At 38.7% G+C, this 21,813-nt stretch overlaps 3 protein-coding genes and 1 long non-coding RNA gene across 8 annotated transcripts; 1 reads left to right on the top strand and 3 right to left on the bottom strand.

Annotated features, from left to right (window-relative positions):
• Nucleotides 1-307: 307 nt before the first annotated feature.
• On the bottom strand, nucleotides 308-4,782 carry car15 (carbonic anhydrase 15). Of its 2 annotated transcripts, XM_024299232.2 has the most exons (9): nucleotides 4,543-4,782; nucleotides 4,440-4,466; nucleotides 4,191-4,367; nucleotides 3,976-4,121; nucleotides 3,796-3,888; nucleotides 3,662-3,728; nucleotides 3,428-3,588; nucleotides 3,189-3,349; nucleotides 308-747 (listed from the first exon to the last, which is right to left on the bottom strand). In XM_024299232.2, the coding sequence occupies exons 1-9, from the start codon at nucleotides 4,757-4,759 to the stop codon at nucleotides 423-425; spliced, it is 1,374 nt and encodes a 457-aa protein (XP_024155000.1). In that variant the 5' UTR covers nucleotides 4,760-4,782; the 3' UTR covers nucleotides 308-422. The 2 variants fall into 2 exon arrangements, with proteins under 2 accessions (XP_024155000.1, XP_024155001.1); XM_024299233.2 differs by lacking the exon at nucleotides 308-747 and having other exon boundaries at nucleotides 915-3,349.
• Nucleotides 4,362-5,744, top strand: LOC112163087. Its single transcript, XR_002922224.2, has 2 exons — nucleotides 4,362-4,624; nucleotides 4,700-5,744. It is a non-coding gene; the product is annotated as an uncharacterized LOC112163087 (long non-coding RNA).
• dgcr2 (DiGeorge syndrome critical region gene 2) lies at nucleotides 5,326-16,683 on the bottom strand. Of its 4 annotated transcripts, none has more exons than XM_024299228.2 (11): nucleotides 16,248-16,683; nucleotides 12,678-12,710; nucleotides 12,088-12,210; nucleotides 9,583-9,669; nucleotides 9,300-9,504; nucleotides 9,033-9,109; nucleotides 8,752-8,934; nucleotides 8,447-8,674; nucleotides 7,348-7,500; nucleotides 7,032-7,265; nucleotides 5,326-6,955 (listed from the first exon to the last, which is right to left on the bottom strand). In XM_024299228.2, the coding sequence occupies exons 1-11, from the start codon at nucleotides 16,327-16,329 to the stop codon at nucleotides 6,723-6,725; spliced, it is 1,638 nt and encodes a 545-aa protein (XP_024154996.1). In that variant the 5' UTR covers nucleotides 16,330-16,683; the 3' UTR covers nucleotides 5,326-6,722. The 4 variants fall into 4 exon arrangements, with proteins under 4 accessions (XP_024154996.1, XP_024154997.1, XP_024154998.1 ...); XM_024299229.2 differs by having other exon boundaries at nucleotides 8,447-8,650; nucleotides 16,248-16,681; XM_024299230.2 differs by lacking the exon at nucleotides 12,678-12,710 and having other exon boundaries at nucleotides 16,248-16,682.
• Nucleotides 16,684-17,590: 907 nt separating this feature from the next.
• Nucleotides 17,591-21,647, bottom strand: ess2 (ess-2 splicing factor homolog). The gene is made up of 11 exons (XM_024257789.2): nucleotides 21,576-21,647; nucleotides 21,229-21,418; nucleotides 20,951-21,119; nucleotides 20,752-20,835; nucleotides 20,345-20,514; nucleotides 19,325-19,442; nucleotides 19,101-19,234; nucleotides 18,909-19,011; nucleotides 18,354-18,463; nucleotides 18,149-18,264; nucleotides 17,591-18,063 (listed from the first exon to the last, which is right to left on the bottom strand). Exons 2-11 carry the CDS (start codon nucleotides 21,370-21,372, stop codon nucleotides 17,784-17,786), a joined length of 1,428 nt encoding a protein of 475 aa, XP_024113557.1. The 5' UTR covers nucleotides 21,373-21,418; nucleotides 21,576-21,647; the 3' UTR covers nucleotides 17,591-17,783.
• Nucleotides 21,648-21,813: the final 166 nt, after the last annotated feature.

Here is a 21,813-nt window from a genome sequence, read left to right as displayed (position 1 = left end):
ACTTTTGTTTAATTTCATTAACAGAAGGCAGTATTTTTGATTAAATATTACATTGATTTAAAATAGTATTTATTAATATAAAAAATGTTTAATAGGAGACAACCTAACATGGATAATGACACCAAGTTAATTAATTTTATTTCATTTTATTAAACAAAACAGACAAAAATGAACACACTTTGTTACAGCCAAAGTCATTGGCCACATTTTCAAAAGTTCATAAAAAAATGAATAAATCAGCCACTACCTGCTGCAGTCTTTTGAGTTTTTTCACTTTATTTTCATCAAGAGCACAAGATGTGAGTTACAAAATACACAAGTTAAAATAATAAGAAGTCATAAAACACAATAGATTAAAGCAGCAACAATAAAAGACAAACAGAAATGGAAGGAAACGCTGTGACTAAAATATTTTAATTTGATTACACTGGATTTACTATATAATATAGTGATATTAATAATGTGCTTCTTAACGTTTTTCTGCTTCCTGTGAGTGACAGCAGGGACAGACAGGAACTCAGTTTCACACAGTGTGACGTTGCCTTCACTGACCCCACGTCCAGTCCTGGGGGAGAACAGGCTCGCTCTGTGGCGTGTTGCCCCAAGGCCGTGACAGGACGAGGGTGGTGTGACTGCGTGCAGCGAGGCGGCACGCCACTGTCACAGGGCAGCGCACGCCTCCAAGCCCAGACAAGCCCTCTGATTGGCTGGATGACTTGACTCAGCTTGTTAAGGACCTTCCAATCTCTGTTTTCAGTTATAGAAATAACATGTTTTCTTTTTTATTATATATTGTAAACATTGTTGGAATTTAATCCAGTTATTTTTTTCCTGAAGCTTCTGTTCAAATTTAAAATCAATTTCCTTTTTCATTTTAGATTACTTTCTTTTCTTTATTACTTTATTTTCAAGTATGTTTACAATTTTTTTTCCAGAAGTTGCTCATTTGAGCTTCAGTTTCAAGATTCCTTTAACATGCTGACCCTGTTCCAGCTTCATTTTAGATTTTTTTTTGTTGTTTTACATGTTTTTTACTAATATATATATATATTTTTTATTTTTCAAGCACTTCCCCTTGACTCTGTGTACACGAGGTTTTACAGAAACCGCTGTCTTAACTTTTTTCCATATAAAGCACTTTTCCTGAAAATCCAGAATTCATTTTTCTTGCCTTCAGGGAATTGTGGCAAGATATCCAACTTTACGTGTTTGGGTGATGTTCTGATTTATTCAAAACTATTCGTGTTTGTCAATTTATAATGTACTATGCTTTTTCAAACTGACTGTAACAAATCTTGATGAGTCCACATCCATTTTCAAAGTTTATTTTAACTTGAAAGAAATCAAAGCAACTACATGGTCTGCTCATCGCATTGTATTACCTTACCTTACCTTATTAGGTAAAAAAAGGAAAATTGCACTCAAAATTTCAGGTTGAATGTAAAAAAAAGTCAAACATGACAGAAATTAATGCTTTTATTGTTTAAATACAAAATAAATGTGGGACATAAATGTTAAAATGGAAAAATGGAAATTATCTTGATTTCAAAACTGACTTTTTTGCAAAGATATTTTTTTTACATCATACAAAAAGTAGAATAAATGTTGGATGCAAACAGGATCATTGCCAAAACAATTATATTAACTCTTTCATGCCTGAATTTATTCCTAATTGCATGTTAAAAAACACATTTATTGTTTATTTAATGGTAAATATGACATAAAGGGGTTCATGGTTTCTGATTTTTAACCATCAAAAAGATATATGAGGAAAAAAATCAAGAATTTATCACAAAAGCATGATGAAAAAAATAAATCACAAAACCTAAAAGCAGGAACACAAGAGAAAACGTGTGCCTCCTTTGTGACAGAATCACATGATTTTAGTTATATTATCATAATAAAGGCATTATTTTTGGTCAGAATAATTTCTGAGGATGTCGAAAATATAGAATTTTTGTCCTAACAAAAATATATATTTTTATTATTTTTATCAATTTATTTGAAAAGTAATATTCCAAAAGTAATACAAATCTGAATTATCTCCCTTCCAAATTCAATTTTGCATCAAATTCTTTCACAACATTACAAAATATTTTTTATTATGTGCTGATTTGAACTGTTTTGACACTAAAGTAGGATGATAAAGTATGATGAAAACCTTTTTTGAAGGTTTTAGGGTGACATTTAGCATGTCTGGGTCTAGAGGGTGCTGATCCAAATCCTGCAGATCAAGTTCAGCCTTCTAAAGTCATTAAAGAGGCTGACGTCTGAGCTGAACAGATTTGGATCATGAGTTCTGATCCAAATGTTGAGGTTTCATGAACCAGAACAACCTCGAAACAGTTCCAAACTCCTTAGATCAATAATTTTTGTTTCATTTTTTGATACATCTTTGAGTCACTTTAATGCCCTTTGACACATAATCTACATTATTTTTTTTTCTTTTAAATAAAAGAGTCTAAAAAGCTGAGAATGCTTTTATAAAGAAGAAATTAAATCATTGATTCCACTTTCCTTTAAAAAAATGTAAAAAATTATGTTTTTGTTGTTATCAGATTGATATAATTCTAACTCCTGTTCAAAGTTCTTTTTAAGTAAATTTGGTTAAATTGTGTAAAGTTCTGACTAAAAATGATGACAAAAAAACAACAGAATAATATTTTTTTCCTAAATTTAGACTCTCCTTCAGCTTATTTTAAGTTATTCTGTTAGCAATGTGATAATGACAGTATTAGAGACTCATAAAATAACATTTACAGTACTTTTTTTCACAGTTTATCATATATTTTTATCTTTTTTCCTTTAGTGCTACATTTCTACCCTGTAAATGAGATTAAAAGTGTACTTTAAAATGTACATTGTTGCCTCAAATCAATTTGAAACTTTTCTTCAAAAAAGAGTTTAGTTATAATCTGGTGGTAAATCTTCAGTCATAGTTCTGATCTGCTCTTCCCTGAGTCCTGGTGATCGTTTAATCAGACCTTCGTCAACGCTTTGACACTTGAACGAGTGAAATGTTTGAGGAAGAATAAAAAAGGTCTAACACTTTTAAAATAGAATCTCTATAATTTCTGTTTTGTTTAAGCTGTAAAACACAGTGAAGAGCTGGTTTTGGGGTGACTCAGCAGGGATGCTAAAGCCCAAAGCTTCCCAGAAAGGTGATGGGAAGCAGAAGAGCAGCTGACCTGACGGGCCGTCCCGCCGCGCCCTTGGGCAGCATGGCGTCTCTGGAGGCGGTCACGCTGCGACCGAAGATGGGGTGGATGTGCCTGAAGTTGTTTTGCAGCGGGGTCACCTGCTCGGCGTCCTCCTCCGTGGCGAAGATCTGAGAGGTAAACTGAGCCAGCTGAGGAGGAGACGAGAAGAATCACTTTCTGCAGATAAATACATTTTAAAATGTTTTTTTTTTTGTCTGCAGACGTACTTGCGACCACGAGATGTAAATGGGGACTTGATATAAAGTCCACACGACTGCTTGAGAGCAGGGAGGGGTGGTGAGGCTGCCGTGGTAACGGTAATACTGACTCATGTTGTGCTTGGGCAGGAGCCCCATCAGAGGAAAAGGTTTGACTTTAGCGGTTTGGCCTTGATGGAGGACAGGAGAGCCATAATAAGAACCAGCTTCAGATAACACCTCAGCAGACTCGTTTCCTCTGACCTTTGTAGGCTACGGAAGACAGCATCTGGGAAATGTGTCCAAAGTGCACGTTGTCTGCATAGACCACCTGCAAAACAGCCAGCGTCAGCTTACATGGGTGGAAGGTCAAAGGTCAACGTTTGGGGAGGACTAACGTCGATGAAGAAGCCGAGAACAGCCAGGCCTGTTGGATCCTCCAGCGCGGCGGACATGTTGGGATGGATGGACTTCACGCTGACGATGTGCATCTAGGATTCAGAGGACAGAAACCCCTAAGAGCCCAGAGAGGAACGACCTCGTGACCCCCGCAGAGCCACCTACTGACCGGACTGTACCTCCATCGGGTATCGGCGTCCGTCCACCGTGTGCTCCGAGCCGTTGGTGGCCGGGCCCCCCCAGTGGAAGTGCAGCTGGATGGTGTGGTACTCGTCCGGGAGGCCCCCGCCGCTCACCGCCATGCCGCTGCCAACCTGCAGGAGGACTGGGAGCAGCAGGTGAGTCTCCGCCCCCCCTGGTGAAACAGAGGTTCAAAAAACGGCGGCAAACTCACCAGAGTGACCATCGTTGGTGAGGGTCCAGTAGCCCGACTGAGTCACATCGAAGCCCTCCAGATGAAGAGGCCCCAAGGAGTCGCTTCTGGGCATGTGGGGGTCCAAGTTGATGGGAGAGTGACGGCGTTCAAGGAGGGGGTGACATGAAGGAAACAGATCTCCCCAGGCATACGGATCTAAGCAGAAATGCAGTTTCTTTTAAAGTGAATCAATCAGACTGATCAGACAAATGAAGGGGGGTTTGTTACCACAGTGGTGTTGACTGTAACAGTAGTCTGGAACACAAAAACAAGCAGACGTCACCCTCTAACCTTCAGTCGCATGAGTTTCAGGCTGGTCGTGGACTCTCACCTGCCTCGGTGGATGACGCGGCGGTCAGCAGCAGCAGCAGCGGCGCGACGGTCCACATCGCCGCGTCCCGGAGGATGCTGAGGTAGAGTGGAGAGCCGGGCCAGAACGTCCCCCTTAAATAAGCAGGGCGGTGAAAGGCGAGTTTCATCTTCTGCAGGTCTGATCGGTGAACTGTGGCATCGCCAGAGCGGTGGTCTTTCCTGATCAACAGGCTCATTGATGCAAAGAGGGCGCCGAGCACCCCCGCCGCCCCCACCCTCCACCTCTCTGCTTCTGCCAGCAGATGCCCAGTGACTAGCAACAAGACCCATTCATCTCATGGGAAAGTCGGAGGATGCTGAACTGAATACATATGATTCAGGCTGTACATCCTCCACATAGATCTGCATTTGAGAGATCTGTTCCTTTTTCATGGTTGAGATAAATTGATTTTAAAGTGTGAATCTAGCCTCTCAAATGCCACACGTCTGGATTTAACAGATGAGTGGCTCCGTCACAACTTGACCTCTGAGAACAAAGCCTCTTTTCTCCGCCGACAATCCTCCACAGCTGGGTATCACTGTCCCCGCTCCGCCCGCCGCCTTATGAGTCACGGCGAGGCGCTCCTTTCAACCGCTCCACGCCTGCGGTCGCTCGCCGGCTCAACGTTTTTCGGGGATTTCTCCACTTTGATGTTGACATTTGGTCACTCTGCAGGTGAAGGAGTTTTCTGCCAAACTCATAAAAGACCTCGATTGTTGGAAGTTCAGTCACTTTAACAAATAAAAACAGACAAACCAGAAATTAAAGCATCTTGTTTTTTAATTTCAAAGGCTATCAAATGAGACAATAAAATTCATTTAGCATTAGTTGTTTTTACATTTAAAACATCCCAAACCGCTCTCAGAAAAATGAGTCTTTACACCACAGGCTAGAAATCCGTTTGGGTGGAGAGAGCAGGTTTCAGTTCATGAGGAGATGCTGAACTTCTGAGCTTTTTAACAGCCAAAGATGCTTCAACCGAAAAAAAAAAAAAAATGAAAAAGACAAGTCTCTGCATGCCAAAAGATAAAAACATGCACAGAAATGTCCAAAATAAAAAAATGGGAGAAAAACCAAACTTGTTGTGCTTTTGTGTGTGGTTCTGAATGTTTAAAAGCACACATGCACACTTGTTTATTGGGTAATCCACTGCGGATTGTCGATGCAAAAAAAAAAAAAAATGGACAAATTATGTGACATTCAATACAACATATTTTATCCGATCGGTTGTTCCGGACGCTGGTGGTTGGGAAGATAGTCCAGGTTCTTTCAGCTTTGGGAACCTCATCCAGGAGAAAATCAAATGATTGTTCCAAAAAAAAACAATTTGATGGAAAATTTTTTTTTAAATAAAACCTTCTCAGCTACAGTCAGCAGCATCGTCTACACACTCGTAAAGGTGGAGGGGCAGCATCCAGATGCAAAGACTGATCCTCACAAATGAACATTTAATGGAACTTCATCCACATGATGAAATAAAGGGGATTTGTTGTTAGTACGATGACTCCATCCTTTGATTTTCTTTTCTTCCAATTTTTAAACAAATCTCAATAACAGCCTTTCACAAACCCGCCTAAATCTACAACAGAATACAGTCTGCAGTCATAAATTATCACTTTAAACACAATTCAGAATCTATTTGATATCTAAAGCTTTCCACCCACCTCCCAAGAAAAAAAGAACAGCAGGAAACTTCCATTACCTTCTGAGTTCAACTAAATATTCAACAAAATGATCATTTTTATGAGTTTGCACTGGATTTTGTTATTGCGGCGTCGATGTCCTTGTTTTGCCCTGCGTTTGGACTGAAAGGCGATGTTCTGATGAGCGTGAACCCAGGAGGGTATTTACAGCAGGATTTCTTGACCAATCAGGTCTTTTTTTTCAGGTTTGCTCAGTCAGCGGGAAAAGAGAACACTCTCTCATCCTGGACCAACTGTTTTTTTTTTCCTTTTCTTTTTGTGCAGAATCTGTGCTTTTTCAAATGTTACTGTTCAGAGGACAAAAAAAGCTGAAAAATGCAGGTGTTTGCACAAAATCAGCACCTTTCTGTAAAACGACTCGAGGGAAAAGTGGCAGCTCCACCGTCTGATATTTCTGTACACTTGCCCCCCCCTACAGTCCATGAGAAAAGGCCAGAAAACACCTTCCCTCACCCACTATATGACAGTGCTGAGGGAGGAGGTGTGGTCTGCCCCTACGGGGGGCGGGGCTTGCTCGTCTGTCGGAGTGTCAGGCCCCACCAGGAGCGTGCTGCTGTCTATGGAGTCCGCCCTCTCCTGGGAGGGCGGCGCCGAGTCTTGGATGGGAGCAGAGCTGTCTGGAACGTCGACCTGGAGCGCGTCTTCCATGGCGTTCATTTGGCTCGGCACCATGGAGACCCCCGTGTGTCCTGAGGGCAAAGGTTAAAAACATTAGAAGTGGGATTAGATTTTCATACATCTCCGCATGTGACGCCGAGCACCGACCGAGGTCCACGTAGAGGAAGGTGTCTGGGTTGATGGAGGCTTCGTATGGCGGCGGCGGGTCGTCCGGGTGATGGATGTCGGGGTATTTGTAGGCTGCGTAGGGTGGAGGCGGCTCCTGGAAGTGAAAGGCTCTGCCCTCTTCGTCAGACAGGTGCAGAGGAGTGAGACCGGTCCCGAAGGTGTCCGGGCCGTAGTTGAAGCCCGGGACTCGCCTGCCCAGGTTGAAGTGGTGCACTGTAGACGAGAGACGGCCTTTATGTCACAACCATTGCCTCCACCTGCAGCTGAGGCGTGGTCAGGTTTGAGTGGTGCTCACAGTTGCTGCCGATCAGCGTCTCGATGCGTTCCCGCTTTCTCTGACGGAGCCTGTGCACCATGAAGAGCAGCAGGGAGAGGATGAGGAAGGAGGAGATGCAGCTGACGATCAGCCTCATGCCGCTCGCCATGGAGTCGAACAGACTGTTTCCACCTGAGGGACAGCAGAAAAAATAACAACTTACTTTTGACTGGAGGGATAGAGCACTTTCAAGATCAGATAATAGAAACACAATTATTTGTTACATTAGTTGTGTGAATGTTTTTATTTTCCTTCTGTGCGTTTAATTGGCAGGTAAAAACTCAATCACACTTTGAGCAATTTCTCCAATATTGGCATTAAAAAAATCATCACTTTTATTTTTGGTATTCATAAACTTGAGAATTTTTACAATTTCACGCCATTTATGCTATTTTTTTTTTTTAACCCCATTGAAATAAATGTGTTTTTCTTATTTCTGCCATCAAAAACATTCAGCTTGTTCAGGAAATTCATGCTTTCATTTTTGGCTTTGTTCAAATTTCACAAAAATTTTGAAATTTTACACATTTGAATTTTTGTCATGCAATACCTCAAAATTTTTGCACACTTTGCAATATTAGTATTAAAGCGTTCACCATGTTAAGGATATTAATGCTACTCAGCTTTTTATGGCTAATTTAGAATTAATTAGCAAGTATTTTAGTAACATGCTAATATTTCTGGCTAATTTGGCATCTACTGAGGATTTTGGAGCTAAGCTAGTATTTTACTAATATGTTAGCTTTTTTCGCTAATTTGTCATCTACTGCAGATTTTCAGCTAATACTTTAGCAACATTGTGATTTGTTTTTCATGAAATTATTCAAATTCTTCGTGCAATTTTTGCAAATTATGCAAGCTTGGCATCACAACGTTCAGCACGTTCATGCCATTTAGCAATTAAAATACATTTCAGTAAACGGCTTCAACATCCTCAGTGACAACATTCCGCAAAAAGCATTCACACAAGTATTGTCTCAGGTAATGTGATTTTTATACTTTTAGTAAAGATCATTTTTAAAATTTTCATTTTAGTCAAACATGTTCACATTGTAGAAGCTAGATCTCAATTCAGTACCTATATCCAGGCAGGTGAACTTGCAGCACTCTTTGGGGTCCTTACGAAAGTCGTCACAGTTTTGCGGTCGGTCGCAAAGCGCGGCGACGCACATCTCCGGCTCGCCGTCGTGACACGTGCAGCTCAAGCAGGGGTCGTCCCCCTTGGGGGTGAAGTAGTAGCCTTCGTTCACCACGTTGTCCTTTATGTCCACGCAGGTTTGTCCTAAAGGGAGCGGGGAGATGACATCTACACATCATTTCAAAAATAAAAAGGCGGTTCCTGCTGCGGCGTGTGCGGCGGTGAGCGCCAAACGGAGCACATACTCCTCTTGCACAGGAACGGGAACTTCTTGTAGCAGTTGTCCACGTGCCAGCTGTGGAACCCTCGCTCGTTGATGTTCTTCATCTGGAAGCGCTGCAGCTGAGCGCAGAAGACGTTGTCCTGAGAAAGGGAAGTCTCCCCGAGTTTGGCCAGACTCTCAGGGGGCAAAAACACCTGCATGGACCCTGTCGGGAAACAGAAAAACTCGGAATGTTCTCAAACAGGAAGCATAAAGCAGCAGCTACTTAGCTAGTCTTTAAGAAAAAAAATCAATTTCCATTACCTTTGTAAGCCACTTCCCAGCGGCCTTTCAGTGTGTTGCTCTCATTGGTGATCACGTACTGGTACCCCACCCAAAAACTGCACAGAAAATACACAATCCTTTACGCCGTCCAGTGATGCATTTCAGGGTTTATGAAGGAATTAATTTTCCCATCAAACGGCCTGAAGACTCATATTTGCTATTGTAAGTGAATGAGTGAAAATGACTTAAAATGTTTGTTTTTAACAAAAGCCGACAGGTTGAATCAGAGGGTTGCTGCAGACGTACTTGAACTGATCTCTGCAGACTTTGTCATTAAAGTCCACCTCGATCTTCAGGATGAACTGCAGCTCCTCGTTGGTCACAAATGTGGCCAGAGAGCCGTTGACCTTCTGACACGTGTCGACGGCCTGCCAGTAGTTCTCGTTCCTCAGGTAGACTTTGTAGCAGCTGGCTGTTTTCTCGTAGTGGTGCCACCCGCTGGGACATTTCTCTGTGGACGGACAGCAAGATATTGATTCATTTATTTATTCTTAATTGGAACCCTCTTAAAGAAACGGGATGCTCTTACTGTTGAAGCGCACTGGCTGGGGAACACCGATGACTTCTTCTACCTGTTCATAGCCATCCCGAAAATGAATTATCTCTTCTGTTGAAGCTGAAAAAACAAAAAAGAGATTTATTTAATGCATATAAAAAAATATATACAGGTAAAAATATACAGTTTGAAAATAAAAGATGTTTTTTTTAGCCTCAAATGATCAGAAAAAACATGGTTGGACAGCATTTGTGTTGCTGCAGAAAAAAAACTTAAATCCTGTTAAACTTCTTGAAGACATTGAAATGCTGGAATGTTTTGGGTTTTCTGGACAGATTATTTTTATTGGGAGCTTGCAGCAAAACTGCAAATAAAAGATGTTTACAAACCCTACTGGCATGTTCGTGTTGAAACTCTTACAAACACAAAATCTCAGTATTTGTAGAACAATTTTCCATTATGGTAAATATTCAAATAAAGGGCAGATGTTACTAATTAATTAAATGAACGCAAAGTGTGTGTGTGGAGGGGACAAAACAAAACAATAAAAATATGGATAATTAAACAAAAGATGAAATCTATTACAGCAAATAAAAAAACAGGAATAAATAATGTAGACAATTACATAAAATGCTAACAATTACATAAAAAAGAAAAACAAACTAAATAAAAAAAAACAATAAAATAAATATTAAAAATAAATAAAAGTAAAATAATTCTAGAATAAAAATTACATGAAATAAACAACAGTAATACTACATAAAATAAACAAATAATTAAAAAAGTAAAAAATAAATTATAACACCTTGAAAAATAAAAGAATAAAAATATTACATTAGATAAAAAACAATAACAATAAAAAGGAGTGTTAAATAATGAACAAATAAATAAATCATGAAAAATAAATTCAAACAATATTACAAAAAAATGTTACATTAAATTAAAAAAATAAAAATGTTCGATAAAAAATATATAAAAAATATTTAATAAGAAAAAAATATAGAATAAAATTAATAAATAATAATAATAAATGTTAAACTATAAATTAAGTGTAAAAACAAAGTTAAAGTCCATCAGATATTTCTGGTAATCAAAACCTCAGTCATGTTATTTTTATATTTTACTCAAAGGAGATTAAAATAATCCTTTAAACAGGTAAAAATGTCTCCCCAGAAAAATTCTCTACTTTAAAAGAACAGATTTACCCACTGAAATAAACCGTTCAGAAAATGTCTACACAGAAGAGCAGTTATCTTTAAATATAACTTCAATAACAGGAAACAGGAAATCTAAAACAGGCAAACGTAAATCTTCCAGGTAATGTTGATGTAAAAGAAACTACAACCTAAGCTGTTATAAAAGTATCAGAAATCACAAAATTATATTAAAAAAAAGAGAGCCTAAAATTTGTGTCGTCTTCCTGACTCTTGGCGAGCAGTAAATGACCCCATGCAGCGGCCACACATCATATGAGACATCCTGTGATTCTCATCCCTGTTAAAGGCTTTTATAACTGAAAAAAGAAGATATCACCAATCTAAAACTAACAGAGAAACTTCCCTTCAGCTCTCTGCAGCCTAAAAACAAAATATCAGAATCCTGGTTTCCATTAGGACCCAAAAAAATCATCCAAAACAGCCCCAAGTGTCACAGAAGAAATGTGATGGAGTAGGCTCTCACAGAGGCAGATCGGTGAAGGAAAGAGGAAACGTCTGGAGAGAACTAAAGAACAAAATGCAACGTTCAGAAAAGATTGGGACATTTCTGCTAAAGCAGATTTGAAAGTTTTAGCTGTTCATAAAGCGGAAATAAAAGTTGCAAAGCTGTGCATGGAAATGAGTATTTTAAAAGTGTAAAATAGTCAAGATTCTTTATTATATTTTTATTATGGTAAATATTCCAATAAATTAGGCTGATTGAATTAAAAGAGTAGATGAAAAAGCATTCGAGAGGATTTATTTGATCTTTTTTCTACGGACGACATTGGTCCATATAAAAAATATCAAACAAGTCCGCTTTTTTAGCTAAAACTTCCAATTTTTTATGTATATGCAGCTTTAACTTTACACAATCTGCGCAAACATCCATATTAATGTATTAAAGTACATTTAGGTGAAAAGCTGTCATCATCTGATCATTAGATTCGTCCTCCTCAACCAGCTGCAGGACTCCCGTCTCCACATAGGTCACATGCTGCTCTCAATCCTTCCAGTAATTCCCATTATGAGGTCAGGGATCTGGGATAAAGTCTTATGGATTTAAGCAGGAAACAATAGGATTTCGGTCAAAAGCTTCGCTTAAACAACATCTATGCGCCGTAGAGGAGATCAACCTGATGCAAACAAAAACAAAGACACATGTGGTGCCACACAGAATGAAGCTCCGCCTCTGATTTAACCCTCCGTGAAAAGAACCGGCGTGAATGCTTTTAGAATCGATCAAAAGATGACCGGAGTGGGACTTGAACTCATGCTGCTCTGTCCAGGAATGGATCAGAGCTACGGGTGTGTGGTAGAGAAGGGTTTCATGAGAACTCACACAGACAGCCGATCTCATCGCTCCCGTCCTCGCATTCTGTCCAGCCATTGCACTGCCAATCTATTGGGATGCAGTGGATCTTTCCGCTGTGGCAGGCAAACTGCCCGGTGTTGCAACGCTGCTCTGGAACACAGAAAAAGGACAAACAAGCTTTAATGACGCGTAGGAAAGTACTGGAGAACTGTTCATGATAGCAACCACAAACATTGAGCAATTTTCTGTTCATCTGCAGACACTAACAAATAGATTTCCAATCGCACCGTCAGATCAATCGTTCATATTCTGTGGCGACAGAGAAGAAAAATAATATCACAAACCCAAACAAGCTCAGTGAGATCCGTTAAAGACATGAATGAACCACCAGAAGGATGCTTTCTCTGTCACTTTTTTTTCTCAGTTCATGTAAAAAGCCCAAAAGAAGTCGAGTCTTTGTCAACCAATGAGACATCAGCTCTATCAGCAAAAAGATGAACAGAAGAAACAACTTCCTTCCTATTCTTTCCTTTACCTGAATGAACCTCAGTCAGTCAGTGTTGTGGTAGCTTTTTTAGAAAATTTAACTAAACTAAAAAGGCAAACTGCTTGCTTACCTGACAATAATCTTGCCAGGGCTAGCCGTGGACCTGTAACGAATAAAAAACAAAGTGACTGTCCTGCTTATCTGACAGCTTCCTTTCTAAAATATAAAACCACAATCTCACATTTACATCAGTTTTTCTTAATCGATATCAGTCAAACTGATCTGTGACATCCTTTTAAAGAATCTCTTTCTACATAATCATCCATATCAGTAAATCTTTTATTTTAACTGCAGATAATAACTGTTTTTTGCTTGACGTTAGCTCCGGAAATCAAGAAAACCAAACACTAAAAGTCCACTTTGAAACTGATAAGATTACCCTCCACCAAAGGAAGTTTTCAAAGCCCTGAGCAGATGCCCTCCTGCCCTAAATGATGCTAAGTGGATTGGATCGCATTACAGAGCCATGCTGCCCTGGTGGGACTCAAAGCGTCTTTTTGATAATCCACAAGAAAAGCACACATTCTTTTGATAGTTTATCATAAATGGAATAGTTTAGTAAAAGTTTGTGATACATAAATCTAAACAAAATGTCATGAAACCTTCAGGAATTTGCAGATTACTACTTTGAAAGATAAAAAAAATTGTCTACTAGGCAACAATATTCATTTAAATGTAGTTTAATCTTCAAGCTGCTCCAAAACTGCTAATGCTGGTTTAAAAAAATAGCTGTTTCATGCATTATTATCATATTTTCTGTGCATTTTGATCAGCTAAGAAATGCACATCAGTTGTGTTTGTAAAACTAAACGTCCCAATTTATTTAGACAACTTAACTTCGAACTATCTAGAAAATCTGCAACCTTTTGTTTGTTCATGACTCGCAATTTAAATCGGATTGCATTAGGGGAAATAAACAGGCCTGGCAAACACAATGCAATAAATACTACAGAGAGGATGTGTCTAGGAAAATCACAATCATGAGGGCATGAAGTTTAAAGGCTTTTTAAAACAATAGAGTCTTGTTCTTGTACGTAAACAGAGTTTTAAAGCTTCTCTGTCTACAACAGGATGAATCTGACCCTGTAACACAGTTTCAAACACTCTAATACAAACTGGACTTCAACCTTAAGTCACAACGAGACCAAAAATGACAAGAAAGCAACTAAACAACAACTCACTAAAAGAACAACCTGTAATTCAGACAGTAAATACTGATAATTTACTTGCAAGATTGTGAATCACTCCTTTAAAAACCAGAAAAAACTGACTGACTTTCTTAAAAAAAACAGCATTGGAGGTGCTCAAACATCCCCAGTTTTGATTAAAACCAGTAAATAGATGTGAGCAATAATCATTCTATGAAAAACAGTTTGACCTCAGGCACATTTACCAGCACAGCATGCTGTGGATGAAGAGCAGATCAGATGCTGCACATTCTACCCTTGCAACAGATTTCACCCCAGCTGGGCAAATAATCAACATCTCATTTGTTTTCCATTTATTCTGCATCACAATTTATTTAAATCTAAAGTGCTCTGGAATGCCTACAAGGAGGCTTTGGATAGGAAAGAAAAAAAAATCTGTATTTTTGAGCCTTTTTTCTTCCATTTCAAAACAGATTTTAATATTCATACAAATTTGTTCACTTTCTGGTTAGCTTATTTGTGCATTTAAATAGTACTTGACATTTCTTAGAAGATGTTTTACTAAAATTCAAATTATGCAGGAGTAGCTATATAGAGTTTCATAAAAATGTTAATATCTTTGTTTGACATGACCAACTATGGAGCTTACAATTCTGGAAAATAAATAAATAAATGTGTACAAGGTCAGAGCTGTTTCAATGCTGAAGAAAGCATTACATCCAGGAAAGCAATTACCTAACCCATGAAGAAATAGGTGTGTGTGTGTGTGTGTGTGTGTGGAGGTCACTAGCTATTGCTTCAAGTCAAATCTCTATTCTTTGGATGTCAGATTACATATGAGCAAGAATAAAAGCGCTTCCTCTCAAAGCGAGTATTTGAAATATGACTTCCCTACAGACGTGATTTTCCACTTCCCTGTTTAAAGCCAGACTCTGAACACGTACCGATCACCTGCTGCTTAACGCTAAAACCTAATCTAGGAGATCATGCGCGTAAACTAAAGCCACACAACCACAGAAGCTCCTGTCTGAGAAGGGCTGTTCATTAGCGTCTTCTCGTGCAGATTAGACGACTTGTTCGGTGTCATGAGTGATGTGGTTGAGCGGCCTTATGAGTTACATCATTAATATCACTCAAAACAAGTGATGCAGAATTAAAGAAGTGACCATAAAGAAGAAGAACGGAGGGATTTAAAATACGTGCAAAAATGTTGCCTAACTGAGAAGCAACAAGGCCTTTTTGGACACTCAACAAACAGGACTAAATAAAGTTTTACATGAATAGAGGATTATTTCTGGCTCATCATTTGGAACATGATAACAGAAAAATGGTTCTACGTATTTAAGAAGAGCAGAAATGCATGTTAAAATGGATTTAAGAGCTGTAGGATGTTTGGTTTGAGTGTTTTTCTTTGACAAATCCGTGTCAAGCATCCCACAAACTTGGCAAAACCTCAAAACTCATGCAAGTACATGAAAAAAATACAACTTTCATAAGCATAAACTTTACTATTTTGGGGTTAAAACATAAAACATAGCTTACTTAAGCAAACTTCATGTAATCTTCCTATAAGAAATTAAATATAAAGACATGAAATAACACCTAAGCGAGGAAAATAAAAGTGCTCGGAGATGAACTTGTTTTCTTGGCAGAAGGTTCATCTTCGGTTAGAACCAAACAGTGTGGTGTTTATCCCTGAGCTGAGCTGATGGCAGTTTTCTCTAATCCACACAATTGGCTGGATCACAAGACAAGGTCTGAGGAAAACCACAAGATCCATTTGTCCCCCTGCTGCTTTTTAGGAGGTGCAAAAGCTTCCTTTCAACAAAAAAAACAAACGGAATTTCCCTCATTTCCTCTTTTGGTTCCCAAACACACTGAAACTAAAAGAAATGCTATAGCGATTGGCAGTGGTCATGAATCCATGTTCACAATTCATTTATGTGCATTTTTAGGCTACTTTAGCAAAGAAAATCATTTAAGACAAGTATAAAAACACAGATTTTGCCATCAAGTTCATCAGATGATTCTTCCATTATGCATTATTCATTGCAAGAGACCAAAAAGTACAATAATAACAAAAAATAATTACAAAATGCAAAGTATTTTAAGCAATTTCTCCACAAAAATTGAAATTATGTGAATAAAACACCCCTAAAAGCATAGTTTCTAAAAGTTTAATTGGCTTGATCTTGTTTCTCAATTAAAAAAATATTTCTTACTGCGTGGATTTTGTTTATTTTGAACATTTTTTCACATCCTCTGCGACTAAAAGATAATATACAGCAACTAAATTCTCCTAAACATGAGCACACGGAGCCAGAAACTCGTTAAAACAAGCAGTAAAAGCTCAGGTCAGTCCTGCAGGCCTCTGCGCCAGACCTGCCGCCCTCTCCCCCTCTTCTTTAACTGGAATCTGGTTCCTTTACTTTTCGGCTCCAGACCGTGGGTTTGTGTGCTTAAAAAAACAACAACAACCTGTGTTTATTTACCTGTCCGAGGCGAGTCCGTTACGGTGAGGACAAAGAGAAGAGAAAAGAGGAGGAAACTGCTGCTATCAGCCTTCGGCAACATTTATCCTCCATTCATAGTAACTCTTCTATCTAGAAATTTAATAATATACCGAGGGTCTGCAACGCCTCCGCCAGCTCTCAAAACACAACTATCACCGCCTGACACGTCTTAAATCCATCTCCGCACACTTTAGGTGTCGTTTAAGGGACTTAAAGAACGTTTATAAATCATAGTCGCATTACGTAGGTAGTCTGACCGAACAGCTAATGTTAGCTAGCTCCTGTCGTTAACGCCGTCCGTCCTCTGCTTGCTTTTCTTGCTCGGTGCGGAGCGGCGCTCATCCAAGATGGCTGCGGCCTCCCCCATCACAACAATTCCAAACATGCGGCACGGGCGGGGGAGCGCTGGAGGGGCGGGGCGGAGCACGGCAGATTACAGACAGGGCACGCGCCCCCTGGAAGCGTCGTGCAAATAAAGTTTTATTTTTTTTTTTGAATAAGAGAAAATAATTACTTTTTTTGGCTACGCTAAAGCAGAGATTTGTGTAAATAAAAGGAAACTAAATATTTTTAGAAAAGTATATACGGTATATATATATTACTGATGTTGACATAACCTAAAAAGCTGCGACTCCTCATCCTTACAGAACCACCAAACAAATTATGTGAAAAAAAAGTTAAATTTAAGAGGTTGCAATTCTTAGGCTTAAAAAAACTGAAAGCCTACCTTAAGAATGAGTAAAAATAAATATATATTTATGCATTAACAAATTAAAACACATCCAGCTGTTAGGGCTGTGAAAACTATTTTTTTTACTTTTTTGATAGCTTCAAAAGACTAAAAGTAAATGCTTGAAATAAAAACACAAAATAAACCAACACCCAAATGTCTGAAAATAAAAAAAAACAAGCATTTTTTTTAAATCTAAACCCCATTTTGTTTGCTGGAGGCAGAGCCCATTGCATAAGGTCTTGCGTTAAAAATGTGGACAAGTCAGTTTTACAGAGGCAAAGGTCTAAATTGATTTCCAAAATATCACAAACAAGTGCACTTGTATCTGACACTGATTTTCACACATTAAATTTAAGTCACTTTAACTAATTTTTCTTCTGTTTTATTAATGAGTTCATTTGAAGTTAAAGTTTGATGCAACTATTTGTTACCAGTCACCTACAACTCACGCAAAACTTTATCTGTTATAAAATCTGTTAAAATTTCATTTTTTTATGAAAGTACACAAAACAAAACTTAAGTTTTGTCTTTTGATCCAACTTGTTTGTAAGAAAATAAAACTACAAATGAGAACTTACACAAGTACAAACAAATTGTAGGTTGCAATGTTTATTTTACAGCGATGAACAAAAATGTAATAAATACGTCTTTAGAAATTCTAGCTTCCAGTACAGAATTTTTTATGTCACTGTTGAACAAAAAATATGAACCTTTGTGTCTATTTACATTGAAAAGGGATAATTATAAAAGTCTTTTTACAATGTTTATAGAGCAAACAGCTCCTAGAAAAAGTCTGATGCTTTCCGTCTTTTGGGAAGCTGCAGCAGATTGTCTGTGAGCGATGTGAGGTCCTGAGAGCCGGGAGTCTTGGCTTTGCTGGGCGTAGGTGTTCCTGAAGGTGTGTCGGGTCCACCAAACGGAGTCTTGCAGCTGGACTGTCTGTGTGAGGGTGAAGGGGTGTAGCTGGCTCTCAAGGCTTTGTCCGTGTATTTGCTTGATGTCCGATTTACAAGCCGCTGCAGGGCGGGTGAAAGCGCTGGACTTAGACCTTTAGGAGTGAGACTGCAACAAAAACAAAGTGCTCATTCAGTTCACTGTGGCACAAAAATCCTGCAAACAGTTTTACAGGAAAATTAATTCTCAGTACCTCGCAAGGTTCTCTGTGACTTTCCGTAAGGCTTCTTGCTTCTTCGCACGGTTTTTAGCAGCAGCTTCATTCGCCATCTTCAGACCCAACCTTTCCCTCCTTCCTGGCTCCGGAATCTTTAAAAAACAATGACAGTGTTGACATTTTTTAAATGTGTAGAAGCTAGAAAACAATAATTAGTGAATTTATTGTGTATGTTTGGCACCTTAAACGATGGGCCGTGGTTTCTCTCAGTGTACGGAGTGTCTGATCCATCCAGGCGAAATGGGGTGCTCTCAATCTCACCCCAGGTCATAAGAGGTGACTCAGAAACACCTAAAACAACAAATCATTTGAGATGAATACTTATAAAGATGAAAGAGTACTTCAAATACATATTCAGCTTCAACATTGTTAGGAAAAAATGACTTTTATAAAAGAAATTCAAACAGGTTTTCTATTTAGAAAAGCTTTTATCGTGGCAGTAAAACAGAAAGAAAAAAGGTTTTAGTCTCACGCTACGGAAAAATATTTCACTGTCTTCATACAGGTCTGTGTTTATACAGAAAACAAAGGCATGACAAAGTCGCTCAAGCACAAGAAAAAACTGAGGACGTTTTGTCTCCAGTGAATTTACAAAATCACATACAATACTTGTGTGTTGTGAAGTTATGAAAGATCACTGGGTTTGGTTTTCTTTTAGCTGTGAAATTACAGATTAATCTTGAGCTGGACAGTAATTTTAAGCTGGGATCCCAACAATTCCATGTGGTTTACTCACCAGGTGCGAGCAAAGGTGTTCTCTCATAGCTGTATCCGTTCACTGTGGGGGATTCCTGAGGGATCAACTCTTTTCCATCAGGACCAACTTTACCCTGTTTAAACTGAAAACACAACACGGTTCAAGTAAAGATGACTCAATAGCAGCAGACTAACGAGATTCTAAATTGTGTTTTAAAATAACGCAGTGTACCTGTGCATTGAGGGCTGCTGCCTGTTGTATCTGGCTTTTGTTGAGGGCTTTGCTGAAGGGGTCACCGGAAAAGCGAGTGTTCTTATGAACTACTTCTCTTGGTTTTTTGAAGACATTGTCATCATCTTTAACACCTGATTAAAATAATAAACAAAAGACATTTCAGATGGATTGGGTTAACTGTAAGGCTTCAATAAGGTAAATAAATCAAAATAATACTTTACCTTCTGGGTAATACATGAGGGCATTCTTTGCTTTGTACTCCCACGTTTCTAGTCCAGCTTTCACACATTCAAGCGCAGCTTTCTCTGCTGGCAGTAAAGCCAGATTGTTCTCATGGCGCTGAAAGAAAAAAAAGTATTTTAATACAATCTTAAATTCATTATAGCTGTCATTTTTTAATATACCTTTATGACAGATGTCACTAAACTGGTGAAGCACTTCACTACAGGAGATCTTAAAGTCCCACTTCCACAACATATATTTTTCCTATTGTAAAATCCTTCCAAGTGGTCTTTTAATTATGATTATACAGTTTTTAGTAAAAAAAAAAATATATAAAAGCCTATGTCGTGTTTGTAGGCGGGACTCTTGGCATGGAAGCAATCCTGCGTTAATATCCCAGCATTCCTTTGTTTACACTCTTTCCCTCTAGCTTACAGACCTTCATAAGCAAAGATTAGCAAAGCAATATTGGAGCTTTGCAGCTATACAATGTGAGTCAGACAACAGCTTAGATGAGGAAAATGAATATGTTAATGGATCTAGTTGTCTACAAGTGGAGGACTTAGTGGGCAGGGAGGCTTTGACAGTTACTGCGCCACAAACTTGAGCTTTTTCAAACCTTTGTCTGTTGCTTATCCAACACAATTTGAATAAAAAAAAAAATACCCAAAATGCAGTTTTAATCTTAAATTATTTTATATATGTCCTACATCCTGAGAAAAATACTACAACAATGTTAAACACACCTCAAACCCAGAAGCTTCAAGACATTATATCTAAGGTGACTGTAGCTTTAAAGCTTGTCATGTGATCTAAGTGGCATCATGGAATTTGTTTAAGAACAAATTGACTTTAGTTTAGGTTTTCAAAGCAAATACAATCACTTAACACTAAAAAGAACAAAACATTATCCACCAGAATACTGATATTGGTGAGTAACAATCATGAGTACACCAAAAGAACAATAGCTTAATAAAATGCTTTTACTCTCAAACCAGAACACCTTTAATGACACCAACCTGTTTGAACTCAGCTTCTGCCTCATACAACCAGGCGTGCTTCAGCTTCTCCTTATCTTCTGCCAGATCCATTATCTGCTCAAAGGACGCATTATCCTCACTAGTAGTCTTGGCGAGAAACCGGTCCAGAGTGGGAAGCGTTTTGTCTTCCCCGTCATCCTCCTTTCGTTCTGTAAAATCATAAATGAAAAATAGGGGTGAGTTACTGATTATTAAGTCTTAGTCCAAGTCTAAACTTTCTATCTATGCTTTGCAATTTCAACACACACATGCATGACAACTATAATGTATTGACAAACGATTGAAAAACATGAACTGAGGTTTTTTAATCAATTTATAGGAAATTGTGAATGTGAGATTAAATCCTTAAAAATGTAAATAGTTGATTACAAACATTTAAAACTCACCGCCTTCTGAACTTTTGCTGCAGTGATTGGAGGATGGAGATTTTGGACATCCCACTGGGGTTTCAAAGCTGGCTGGGGTCACATCTTATGCATAAAAATACAAAATATAAACAATGCATAACACATACAAATACAGCAAGATTTTTTTTATTTTTGTCCACACAATTATTCTTCACAAAAAGACGGTTAGTTTACTCACAAGGTGCAGAGGATTGTGGAGTGGATTTGGACAAACTTGATCCAAATCGGATGGAAATCTCTCTCATTTTCTCGAGGTCTCCACTCTCTTCTGCTTCTAGGTACTCCTTTTGAGCTTGTAATTTTGTCACATCTGGAAAGAAGTCCCTTTGGATGATTTTCTCTAAGCTCTATCAAAAGCAGACCAGAGAAAAGCCGAAATTTAGCAGTCTGAACAAAACAAAACATCAAGCTAGCTCAGACTATGTCGTTAACAGATCGACATGCGGGGTACGTTACCTCAATGTACTCCTCTTCATCGAGGACTTTTCTCTTTAGCTTTCCATTTTCCTTCGGCTCGGGTTCACGAAGAGCTACTGTGGTGACCGCGGATGGAACGAGCGTCCCGGACAACGCTCTCCTCACGCTGGCGCTACCCTCCATTAGAGCCAGTTAGCTTGCTAGGCTGGAAATGAAGGCTAGTCTCGCACTTTAAATAAACACCGAAAATAAACAGGAGACGATATAAAACGTTTACTTAACTCGATAAAAGGGGTTAATATCTCTTCTCATGTGTTAAGAATAAATATTTAGGACAAAGCAACCACCAATATAAACCAAAACACCCGTACTAACAACGGACTTACGTAATGTCTGATCAGTAACGTAACCGGAAGCTGGTTTCTTCTTCTTCACCTTTGAGTGCGAAATGTTGCCCTCATCGCAGATTGGCACTACCGCCATCTAGTGGTAGATTATTTTAGTGCCGTATCCAGTAACGTCATCCTTCACCCTCAGATGAACTCGTTACCCTTTTGGCTTTCACCCCCAATGTTTTTTTTCCCTTACATTAAATCATTATATCTGCTATTATTGCAACTTTAT

Source organism: Oryzias melastigma, linkage group LG12 (genome assembly GCF_002922805.2).
Source record: "Oryzias melastigma strain HK-1 linkage group LG12, ASM292280v2, whole genome shotgun sequence".
Taxonomy (NCBI): domain Eukaryota; kingdom Metazoa; phylum Chordata; class Actinopteri; order Beloniformes; family Adrianichthyidae; genus Oryzias; species Oryzias melastigma.
The sequence above is the reverse complement of the archived record's forward strand: the minus strand, read 5'-3'. Positions and strand labels throughout refer to the sequence as shown.